This window comes from Bombus vosnesenskii, unplaced genomic scaffold, assembly GCF_011952255.1.
Source record: "Bombus vosnesenskii isolate JDL3184/JDL3185 unplaced genomic scaffold, Bvos_JDL3184-5_v1.1 scf7180000013403, whole genome shotgun sequence".
In the NCBI taxonomy this organism is placed as follows: Eukaryota; Metazoa; Arthropoda; class Insecta; order Hymenoptera; family Apidae; genus Bombus; species Bombus vosnesenskii.
The window spans coordinates 902,181-914,990 of NW_022883026.1; the positions used below are offsets into that span (position 1 = coordinate 902,181).

At 29.4% G+C, this 12,810-nt stretch overlaps 1 protein-coding gene and 1 pseudogene across 6 annotated transcripts in view; both read right to left on the reverse strand.

The window, feature by feature from the left end:
* The window catches only part of LOC117237793 (serine/threonine-protein kinase minibrain), a 32,679-nt gene extending 22,177 nt beyond the window's left edge, over positions 1-10,502 (reverse strand). Inside the window, exons 1-3 of one of the 6 annotated variants that reach the window (XM_033502133.1) lie at positions 10,153-10,502; positions 8,973-9,108; positions 1,510-2,623 (exon numbers count right to left, since the gene is read on the reverse strand). In XM_033502133.1, coding sequence (XP_033358024.1) covers positions 1,510-1,669 — 160 coding nt within the window. In that variant the 5' untranslated portion in view covers positions 1,670-2,623; positions 8,973-9,108; positions 10,153-10,502. Of the gene's footprint in view, positions 1-1,509; positions 2,624-8,972; positions 9,196-10,067 lie in introns of all 6 variants that reach the window. The other 5 variants (XM_033502138.1, XM_033502136.1, XM_033502134.1 and 2 more) reach the window with 5 other exon arrangements.
* Positions 10,041-11,782, reverse strand: LOC117237794 (annotated as a pseudogene).
* Positions 11,783-12,810: the final 1,028 nt, after the last annotated feature.

Here is a 12,810-nt window from a genome sequence, read left to right on the forward strand (position 1 = left end):
ATCCCTACATAAAATCAAATATGAATTTCATGTTGAATACAATATTAAATATTTGGTCAAAACAATTTTCAAACCGAAACTTGGACTGTGAATAATAATCTACCCCTTAAACGGTGATAGTGAAAGGGTTCATTCGTTTACTCAATTGGAAGAACTAACTCTTCTACAGATGTACATTATTTTTATATACAGCAGATCTTTGAATAGAGACTGTGAAAGTGACAGTGAAAGTTTGGAATGCTAATAACGCCAATAACCTATTGTCGATAAGAATCCTTATTTCGTGTACTATTGTATATATCATTATTACTGTGTATTTATTGCAGAGACTATACTATACACGTAATGTATAACACATCTCTTATGGTTTTTTTTGGTAGCAACGGAAATATGAATAATTGCTACAACGAATAAAAAGGACTTATTCTGTGTTTTCTTAGATAAACAGAGCTATGACGTTATGTTATGACGAGCTGAATAAATTAATTCGAAATAAACAGACGTCCAATTCAAAATTTTTAAACACAAAAATCCACGTTGTACAAAAGTCAACTGCGCGTAGATTTTAAATATTTCCTACCGTGTAAGCCTATAATCTAACCCTAATGTTCTTGTCTAAAGTATAGATATTTCTCAAATATACATAAATCGTATGTTATTACCATTATAAATGATAATTAAGTATTAGTTAAAATTTTCTTATAGAAATTATTTCAATATAATATTCGACTTTGTCATTGTATTTAAATGCGAACAGTGAAACGTACTCGAAAAAATAAAACGATACACGTCATTTACGATACAGTAATCAAGTACACTAGAATGTAAATATATGAATGTATGAATGTTCATGAAAATTTCATCGCATGTTAATTATACTAACTAGAACGTATTTTGTAGTTAGCATCCATCATGAATTTAAATAAAAGGAGAGACAGGAGTGCAACTTTAAAAATTTAAATCATCGATTAACATTTCTAATAGAATTGTAATATTTTAAGTATTTCTTATTATTATTTATTTCATTTAAAGTTGCATCGACTACCAAGGATAAGTATTTGTTATCATTTTAAAATCTAATAAATTAAAATCTTAGTGAATCTTGTAATAGAATGGCACTGCTGCGAAGCAACACGTGTTTCTACATACAAGAACTACTGACTTCTCAAGTCATGTCCTGTCATAAAATATCAATATTTTACATTTTCATATAACACATAAACTATCATTGTTATTCAATGTATCGTAATATAGATATAGTATATCAAAAGGAAAAAACATTAATTGTAATAAAATTTTATAATAGTAAATAGACATTCGAAATATCCGTAATTTCTGACAAATGTAAAACAGAGGTAACACAAAAATTCAGTTTACATAAATTGTATTCGAACTATAGATAAATAAATCAGTGTCCATTAAATTTATATTCCTGAAAGAGATTCACAAATCTAAAGGATGAAAGAATGAAAAAAAGAAGAATATCATAATTTTGGTGTGTATACTTACATTGTTGCTTATGTCTCGATTCCATAAGGATCATTTGTTCGTGTTTGTGCCATGCAGCATCAGTAGTGTCTGTTCCCGCCATACCCCTCGCACCTGCGGAGGGTGGTTGGACACCCCCACGGCCCCCACCGCCTCCGCCCCCGCCGCTTCCATACTCCATACCAGCGGCACCCTTACCCTTCCCTCCCTCCCACCCTTTCACTTCTGCCCCCGGCAGTCTTCAGACGCTCACAACATGGGGCACGCCAGCCCTCTCAATACCGCTTCAGAGCGTGCACTCTTTCCCCCTTTCCCTTCTTCACCACACACTTCTCTTTTTCTCTTCTTTCTTTCTTTTCAGCCCTTCTTTTCCAGGTGTTCTTTTTCACGGTCTCTTTCTTTTTTCTTATATTACTTCCGTTTATACGCTCACTCTCTCTCTCTCTCTCTTTCTCTCTCTCTCTCTCTCTCTCTTGCTTCCCGTGAAAATTTTTTCAGTCTTTTCAAATCTAAACTAGTCACTCTTCGCGAATAATATTCTTCTAGAAGTGGAAGAAACACGATTGATTTTGAATGAAGGCTATAGAAAAAAGGCTCGATAATAATTGTGACACTGTATTTCTTTCTCCTTCATTCACCTCTTTCTTATCCTCTGTTACCAGTGTTTTATCACCTTCGTATATCCTTCTAAGAGAGAGAGAGAGAGAGAGAGAGAGAAAGTCCTCCGAACCTTCTTTCGTTGAAGGACTTTTAAACGTCTTCTCACTCGTTTCTCCTCGTTTCGACGTCGATGTAGCTCCTTTTCCCTCATACGAAAAATAACTCTTATTTACAAACACACTGAGTTTTTTTCTTTTTCACTCTCTCTCTCTCCCTTTTTATTACGCAATCCACGAATGTGTACACTCGCTTTCCGATACTCTCCCCTCGTGTAATCCTTTTCGTTCCTAAGCCCCTTTCTGTCCTTTTAACTAATTTTATCAATTTTCAACAACGATACGTTCAGTTCTTTATTTTCTTCTTTTTTACTGCTATCAGTTCACTTGTCGTCTTACGCTGTAAATTCCACTTTTCGACGAAACGAATTCTCATTCAATTTCACTATCAACTTCCATGATCTTTGTGATGTTGATGTCTGAAATCAAACAGTAAACCATTAAAGCGCTATTTAATACTTGTGTCAACTAATTTATTTTTCTATTACAAGAATCATAAGTTCTTGCAAATCAAGAATTAAATTCATCTTGATATAAAGAAACTCTGGAAAAATTTTAAATTGTATAATTTTATTAATTATGGATCCACAAACCACGTGTACCACCTGTTTTGTAAATACATTCATATATATTCATATATTATTGATTGGTAATTTTATGAAATAATTTAATTTCTTAAAAATTTCTACACTCAAAAAGATCTCAGAATATCGTATCAAGTACTTCTAATTACAGTGATATATTTGTCACCCAGCGTATAAAAGCTAGGTTAGGAACTGATGCGCGTGCTTATAATCTAAGATGTATTTGTTACCAAATTTGTTACACGTTCATGCAACTTTAACCCTTACAGGAGGAACACAGAATTAATAGCGACAATAGTAATGATGAATTTTTTAACGAATACAATTAAATATCAAATGGATATTTGAGTAACGCAAAATTACTATCGAAGGAATTCATTTCTAAATGCTTAATTATTTAAAATGCAAGTATTAGATATATATGTATATGTATGTACAGTCGATCACAAAGATTCAGACACTGTACAATTTTCAATAAATGTACAAGGACCAATAAAAATGTAGTATATTATGTTACATTACACTATATAAATAACAATAGAATAACAATAGAAAAAGTTTTTAAGTTATTATTTATTATTGTGTAGATATTAGAAGAAATACTGAAAAAGAGAAAATTTTCATGTTACAAAAAATTTCGGGAACAAGATATATATACTATTCATTGCAGTAAGACTAATGATCTAGTACATCTATAAATATTAATTAACAATTAAAAAATTCAACAATGTCGTGAATTTTGTACTTGGATTGAGATAATCACTAATGTATTTTAATATACTATAGAACCCTACTTTTTTATCGCACTCACACGTTACAAGTTATAAGAAAAAAAAGGGGAAAAGCATAATTCCTTTTCTATCGAAAATAAAGCATTCTTGTCCGTTGATATGTCTTTTAAACGCCTTTAATTAAATATCGAAATACATATTTATATAAATTTTTAGCAAAATTCGAGAAGCATACTTCAACCAATAATTGTATATATAACTTCCTTCTTAAACATAAGATATAAAATACATTTTATAATGTCAATCCTATTACTTCCAAAATATATCTCGTAAGTAAGCTACCCAATAAGTGTCGACGGTAAACGTGTCGCCTATTATTAGGCACGTCGTTTCCGCATACGCGCACGTAGGATGTGTTATATATAGGTTTATTTAATGAAAAGAAAAGTAAAATAGTCTAAATAATTTTGATACTAATCGAACTTAACAGGTTTTAATCGTGAACGTATTTCCTACAGCATATTTTTTTGTTTTACAAATGTAACAATGTATTATAGATAAAATTAAAATCATGAAATCTCGCGAGTATATCATTAAACAATCGGAATTTCAACGCTAAAATTTATATTACAGAATAATAATTAATAATTACTTTAAGAACAAAGTATGTATTTCTAGGTACTCAACAAGATGTATATATATAGATTTTCTCAATTTTATCATGGTTATGGCATTATGGATATTATTAAATACTGTTGTAAAACTAGATAAAGTTAGTTACAAGAACCAGTAACAATTTATTTAATTAATTGCTAATATTTTTATTTAAAAATATGTAATTCAAGTATTACAACATGCAAGTATTACATCGACATTTTACAATTTGAAAAAATTTGTTGATTTAGTACTAATAATATTGTTTAATGTGGCATAAGATTTTAAAGTACACCAATTGTCGATACCATATGATAAAAATTAATCTAAAAGATGTAAAATTAAAATGATATAATCAAACAATAAATAACATTTTTCAGGCACAATAAAGAATCCCACTAAATAAACAATTAACAATAATCTAAATATACATGCATTCTAAGAAGGAAACCAAATAATACCAAGATCATCTAAATTATACCTTTTTATTTTACTGATATTTATAAATTTCTATATATTCATCAAAATGGAATAGCGAAGGAACAAAAAACCAAAGCTACAATTAAGAAATAAACAAAACAGAATAATAATTAAACAAGTAATACTACTTCATCTAACTTTATTATTTTATATCACCCTTGTATTTCTTAAGATTATAAAAGAGATTATAAAAGTATAAAAATTTTTTGAAAAATATTTCGATTTTATGGTGCTTTATTTACTAAACTTCTAATTTATTTTATTAAGCATATCCTGTAATGTGTACTTCAGATTAATTATAATTATACATACATACATACATTAAATCAATAATATTGCATAAACAAGAAATGATATTTATATACATAATCTAGTTACATTTTATCAATTAATTTAGCCTATATTCATTCTTTAATGTTTATCGTAACAAACTATGTATAACACTATATAACTATGTATACCCTTTGAATTTAAACATTAATCTTCACATATTATAAATATTCAATATCATAAAACAAAATGTAACACATTTTAAAAATGGAATTAAAATGTAAACAAATATTTAATTGTTTATAATTATTACTTTTCCTTAATTTTAGTCATAGTAATAAAAGAGACAAAATTATATACTATAAAAGATGCATATTTCCACAGTATATCTTCCATAAAGCTATACTTTAACATTTTAAAACAAAGTATATATTGAATTGTTATTTGAACTTTTGTCAAGAAGTATCGTACAAAGTTTTAATATTAAATGTCACATTATAAGATTTTTGTAGTGAACGTATAGCAATGTATAATTTTTATCAAAAGGAAAAATGATGTAAGTGATTTACATTAACAATCAAAGTAATATTTCTTTTTTATTTCATTTTATTTACGTCATTATACTATTACACAGAGCCTATTACAAGGAATTTGGTGAGTTTTTATTTCTAATTCCTTATACTATTATGCATTAGATTCTTATATTGGATTTTTAATTCTTACATTATTGTATATTGCTACCCTATTATAATCAAGTTAATATTACTGTGGACTACATTCATTTATTTTATGATAAATCAAATTATTAAACAAATATTGTACTACAAATTACTAACTGTATAATGCAAAAGAAAAGTTAATAATGTTTTAATTTTGCATTAAAGTAAGCAACTGTTTTCTTCATTAATCCTCTAATCAAATATCAATACTTAGAAGCTACCCAACAAAGCCCACACGTTTTATCATGAATCATTACTTTATACAAATTTTCATCATCAGTATTATAATTTCTATCTGCACATTAAAAAAAAATTTAACATATATCATGTAAAACACAGACATTGTTTTGCTTTATGTCTCCATATACATATAATATGTTTCTAGTTAAAGAAATAAAATTCTTAATTAGATTTAAATTCCAACTGTACGTATATGACATGATTTTATACTTTTTTTATTAACAAAAATTTTGCTTCCATTAATTAAATGATGAAACTAATATTTTTGAATGTTTAGAATGACAAAACTAATATTAATACCCAAGATTTAATGAACATATAATATATATGATAACATAGTACACATAACGCCAATTTATAATTTCTCACATTGATTATTTTTTAATTCTGAAATATAAAATAGAAAGAATGATATTATATAATCATCTTCTAATATGATCTAGAATATTAATTACATGGCATATATTATGTACTTCTGTAAATATTCATATTTATTATAAAATATCTATTATAAAATTTTATGTGACTTTACATTTTTAAATAACTTAGATAAAATAATGTGCAATTTACAATGATAGTAAAAATGTGCTTCTTTCAATATAAATGAGATTATACTTCATGAATATATTTCATGTATTATAATATTAAATGATCTAATATATTTATAATATTTTAATTATTGATCTTAAATAGTTAACTCAGTTGGAATGTGTTCATGACAATAATTTAATATGTACTAATGCACATCATCTTAAAAAGTCAATACTTTTAAATCTGCCATTAAATACCATAATCAGTACTACTTTACTAATTTAATAACTCATTTATTAATCAATAAATAAAGTCATAACAATGCTTAACAAGTTATAAATATCAAAGTAATGAAATATCAAACAAGTCATAACATTCAAGATATTAACACTAATTAATTACTAAATTATAACTAAAATATGAATAACATGGAATATAAAAAAAATTCTGTAATATTAGCATAAAAATTAAATGTTTAGTTTATACACAGATATGAATTTTATATTTAAAAATTTTATTTCTATTAAGAATTAGTGCAATCAATAAATCAATTTTAATCATAATTTGCATCAATAATAAATAATTGCAAATCTTACGTTATTCTGCATTACTTGTTTCTTTTCATTGCACTTATACATTAATTACAGATTGTAAAAATTATATATTATTAATTAAACAATAATAGAAATTAGAGATACAAGTATTTTAACAATTATATATCATTATTAAACGTGCAGTATTAAAAACATAATAGTAAATATCACACATATATATAATAATGTTGTTTCTTTTACACTGCAATATTCATTAAGAGCTTATAATCACATTACTTAACATATTGTTGCATGTATATCTCTAAGTTTTTATTATTGTAAACATTTGACAAATGTAAAATATTTAAAAAATTGTTTACCGTATCAAAGTATGAAAAATCTAATGAACCTGATCTGTTGTTGCACGTATTATAATAAATTATAAAAATAAATAATATAATAGATATAAAACAATTAATAATTGAAACTAAAAGAATTATACCATTTTTATGTTTACCCTCAGTAACTTTGATTGCAGAAAACCTTCTCAAATCTTATAATCTCAATTTAAAATTTACGATATAATAGTCTTTTTCGCTTTGCTTCTTCCTCTCTAATGTTCTAAAAATGATGGAGGCTACATTGATTTTGAAAACTCAAAACTATTTTACATATTTTAAAATCCAAATATTCTAAGAATATGTGATTTCCTTTTTAAAATATATGATAATTTAGAATTTACAATATGGAAAGAAACAATACATGAAGCACAAACTTAGAAGTTTCGTAAAGTATTCTGTACTGTAAAATAAGAAACCATTAAAAGGTCAGTGACATAAAACTTAAAATTTCTACAACACAATCAAATTTATTCCTATATGTTATAATGTAACTTTTATTTTAAAATGGAATTAAATTTATAACCAATTTTCATATACACTATAAAATCTAACAATTTGTTAAAAATCTGTAACTGACAATAGGATATAGGAACTATTCAAATAGAATATAAAAAATATAATATTATAATGGCAATTAATAACTTGCTTTAATTTCTACTTGTAACCATTTATATTAAACATTATGATATTACTTTTATTTTTTATAACCAAGTTAACATCATATTTGATATAATTTCAAAAATAGCAATATATTTCATGTAAGATATGTCGCTTTACTAACTGAACAATAAAATGATCTTGAATACATCTCTAGTGAAGTTTTACCTTCTTTATTTTATAAAAAATACATCTTTTTACAGAAAGTAGAGTGTAAAACTTTATAAATAATAACAAATTGTAACAAGTTGATAACAATTAGACTAGACATTTACTGATTTCAAATTATCGATATACAATTTTGAAGGAAAAGGGAAAAACAATTACATTGTTTGAAATTCTTGTTTTGTTTATTAACATGTATGAATAATGAAAACCAGTAAAATTATGGTAAGATCAAGAAAAAGAGATGATTAACCGTATTTGAGGTTAAGTACTAATGATCAGTAACCTAACCTAGAAACATTCGTTTCTACACGAATCACAAAATCGTAAATTTAAAAAGAAAATAAGAGATAAAAATAACATTAAAAAATTAATTGATAAAAACAAATATAAGGTCATTAAAAATAATTAAATCTATTATACACTATTTTCAGTCCATTTACCTTTTCGATGCAGTACGAACGTTTCAAAATACACAATACAATAAAATTTCATAATTTAAAAATTTAAGCCTTAAGAACTAAAAACAAAATAAATGAATTTTTTCGTTTATAGATATTCTTCTCTTCCTTCTTTCATTTTTTCACGTTTTTCTAACTACATTAATGAAAAGAATAATAATATAAATAAAAGTATGAAATTATACTTCTTTAGTTTTTTCTACTACCAATCTCCCTCCTCTATTCTGTTTTCCTTCTTTTCTCCCATTTTCTTTATCTCGAATAACTAATTAAAACATATGCTTTGCAAGAACAAATGATTACATATTTTTATAAATGTTATATATTAAAATTTTGACTCACCAGGTATTTTTCATTGTTAGACACTTGATAAAATACCATCCAACACTTCACTACAAAGCACAGATATTTTTCAACGATGCTGTTAACTTGTCAATAGACACACTGGTTTCTAAAAATTATAATTTCCTTTCTTCTGCTATTAAACAAAATTACACAATTTCCATCATTTACTCTTTCTTAAAATTGTTAAATTGACACACAGTGGGATGTTTTTCCAATTTAGCTGGTCAAAATTACTTCTGTTATTTGCTTGATCGACAATATGATTACTGACTTATTTGTGGTAAAATTAAAACAATTTAAAGACAAAAAATCATTAGAATGTGTTTTTAATGGTTTAATTGTTATTATCGATAAATATAATAATATGTATATACAATTAAATATAACTAAGATATGTGTACAAAATGTATGTTTTATTTCAGATTTTATATATGGAAATTTATTTTTAATTTTCTTGGTCTAATCCTCCAAGTATTCTTCATGACTCAAAATGTAATTTTTAACAAATTTTAATTTTTCATTAATATTACAATGTTATTTTTGTTGCATTATATGAAATATATTTTGAAATATTTCTCTTTGATATATATCTCTTTGAGTCATTGTTTTAACCCAAGATGCTCCCAAAAACAAAATTTTCAAGTAAAAGTAATCCTTAGTGAAAAAATATCACATATGACCATTTATTATATTCGCAATGATCACAAGAAGATTCATGTATTTTAACAAATCCTTTCAAGTTATGATGATAGATCCTTTAAATTTAACTAAAAAATTCCTTTCCTTAATACTCTAAGTATGTTGAAATGAATGAAATTTTAATTAAAATGTTTGAGACTTATGCACCTTTACGTACTTCAGAACAATGTAGGAAATAATTTGATACTGACAGGTACCTTTAAAAACAGGAAAAAGTGACGAATTTGAAAGATTATTATCGCGGAAATAAGCAACAAAATGTACGTTCGCTGTGAGACACGGTCAAGTTTCAATTAATCATCAGAAGCTATACATGTTAATGTGAAGATGAAAACAGTTGCAGTTTATTGCCTCCGTGGTACTTGCCTTTCTCAGATAAAAAGTTATTTTTACCTGTAATGAGTTTAACAAAACTGACTTTTGTCCAACTAGATCGAGCAAATAACCCACTGTGCGACGTAAGAAACGTGCTTGACACCTTTTTCTTTGGTAATGAACGGTGTGGTCACGAAAATGGAAAAATAAATAGATCGTGACCATGAAATCAAATATTAACCGCACGCATAGTAAGTTTCTTATCAGAGAAGACACTAAAAAATCTTGTTGATAAGCTCGACTTGTGATTCTCACAGGCCTGAGTGGCGACCGTATTTCACACGTGGACACTTGTATCTTTTCGTGAATACGAGCGGTTAAAATGTCGGACTCCCACGCCACCACCTTCAGACAATTACACGTAACGGTTGACACTATACCGACACTGTATCAATGACACTAAGTGCACAGTGCTCCATAGCATGATTATTTCAAGTTAACACCGTTATGAGAGGACACTAAACGAACGAGAAACAGTATACGTATCGCGATCAATCCGTCCATTTGTTCAACTAGTCACCTGTTAGAAGCAGACTGACTAATCTTTTTCCTGTGATTAAATCTTTACTTTGTTTTCACACTAGACGAATAATACCATCAAAGCATAATACACTTGTTACTCACAAGCGAACATCCTCATGTTAATCGCAAAAAGCGGTAGCGTGTTCTTTATCACAAGGAAAAAACAGCAGAGAGAATAACGAGAGCGCAAGCACGAGGAAAGACGAAAAAAGTCAATGGCTACCGTTTGTTTTCTTTCATTCGTTCGTTTGCTTGTTCGTTCAACTGCGACTACGTTGAATCGGGTTTAATCGGGTCAAATCGGCTCAATTCAGGTTATGGCCATCGGGGAGTCGAGCATGCTTTGCATGACGCGGCCCGACGACAGGTATATCACGTGGTTCGTCGCGTCCTTTCTCACAATCAGTCGCAACGTCACTGTAGTTCTTTTCAGTTGACTCGGTCAAGATATCGCACTAAGTCAATGTTCAGAAGTTGTCGGCAACTTCTCGCCCTATGAATAGGCGGTTCAACGTGCCTGGATTATTGGTGTGATCAAGTACATACACTAGTAGACATGCTGCATATACCACGTCGTGGTATGGTTCTGGCGCCGTCGGCGCTGCTGCTGCGGACGGAGAAGGCCGGAGTAATAAAACTGGCTGACACCCCCGCGAAAGCGCTGCAATGAACTCGCCCGGTTTGTAGGGTCAAAAGCACCGCGGCAAAATAATAACAACGCAGCCGCCACCACCGTCGTCGTCGCCACCGCCGTCGTCGTCGTATAGGCTGAGGGGTCAGCAGCGTCGCAACTGTAACCGCCGTCACGAACGACCTTCTTAAAACGAGTTGATCCCGTTGTTGTTGTCTCTGCTGCTGTTGCCGCCGCCGCCGCGAGAGAAACGGCGCGACGCCCCGACGCGGCGGAAAGTTGTCAAAACAGCACAACGTCGCGCGTTACCGCTGCTTCTGCTCCTGCTGCTGCTGCTGCTGCTACCACTACTACTACTACTACTACTGCTAATGCTGTTCCACCTTCTCCTCCTTCTCCTCCTCCTTCTCCTTTTCCTTCTACTGCTGTTGTTATTGCTATTGTTGCTGCTCTTGCTGGTGGTTGTTCGCGGCCGCGGGTTTTGGCGGGTTTCCACGAGCGACGAGCGCGCACACCACTGGCACACACCGCGGCCGCCGTGCATTCACCTCGTCCTCACACCTTGCGCCACCGCTGTCGTCGCCGTCACTGTCGTTGTCGTTGTCGCCGCCTTCGCCAGCACTTTTAACGTTATTATTTTTGCCTTTGTTATTAGTATTCTCTTCTCCGTCGTTCTTTCCGATATCTTCTTTCGATTAAACTGTATTACTTTGTGTTGTCGCGATCGGTTTTTACCAAGATTTCCTCGTGCACCGAGACCAAACCAAAAATCGTTTCGCCACGCTACTTTCTGACACGCCGAGGGATTACACACCCTTAAAGTAACCTTGCCACTCTCGAAACGACCGGTTCCAAATACTGACTCACAAACTAACGCATACAAACTATTCAACGTCCTCCCACTAGACACGAGATTTGTATCCCCTAATCGCGGATATACCGCATCACTTTCACGGGCGAACATGGAGCTCGATCCATGCCGAATGTTTTCTAAAACGTCCGCATCTCCGTTTTGTGGCGCTTCTCATCTGTCGTTCTTCTCTGTCTCTTAATATTTTCACCTCTTCCCACTGATCATCAGTACCTTTTCCATGTGGTTTTTGCTCATACTCAGGTTTACCAACCCTATCTGTGATATAAATTCAACTATTTCAATTATTTTTAAATAAATATTTTTAATGTCACTTTTTTCAACCTTGCGTATTCACTTTCTTTTAACTATTTTTTTACTAAAATTATATAAATATAGCTTTTTTACATTATTTTAAACAAATTGCTATTAAAAAAATGTGTATATACATATATGTATATATTTATATAATCTTGTAAACTAGGTTATATAGTACCCCAAAGCACTAGATAAATGAAAATTTTTAATTCTAATATGTAGTGTATAAATAGACTTTTAATAATTTCAATTTTTAAGTGATTTTTCATAAGTATTACACTCCTTAAACTCTAAAATGATATATATAATAGAATGAGGTATATATACATACATATATACTTATGATAGTATTATTGATGTAATACTCTACCTGTCGATGTAATATCTAATGAAATAATTCAATAATTTTATTTAGAAAAACTAATCAGTAAAATATCGTT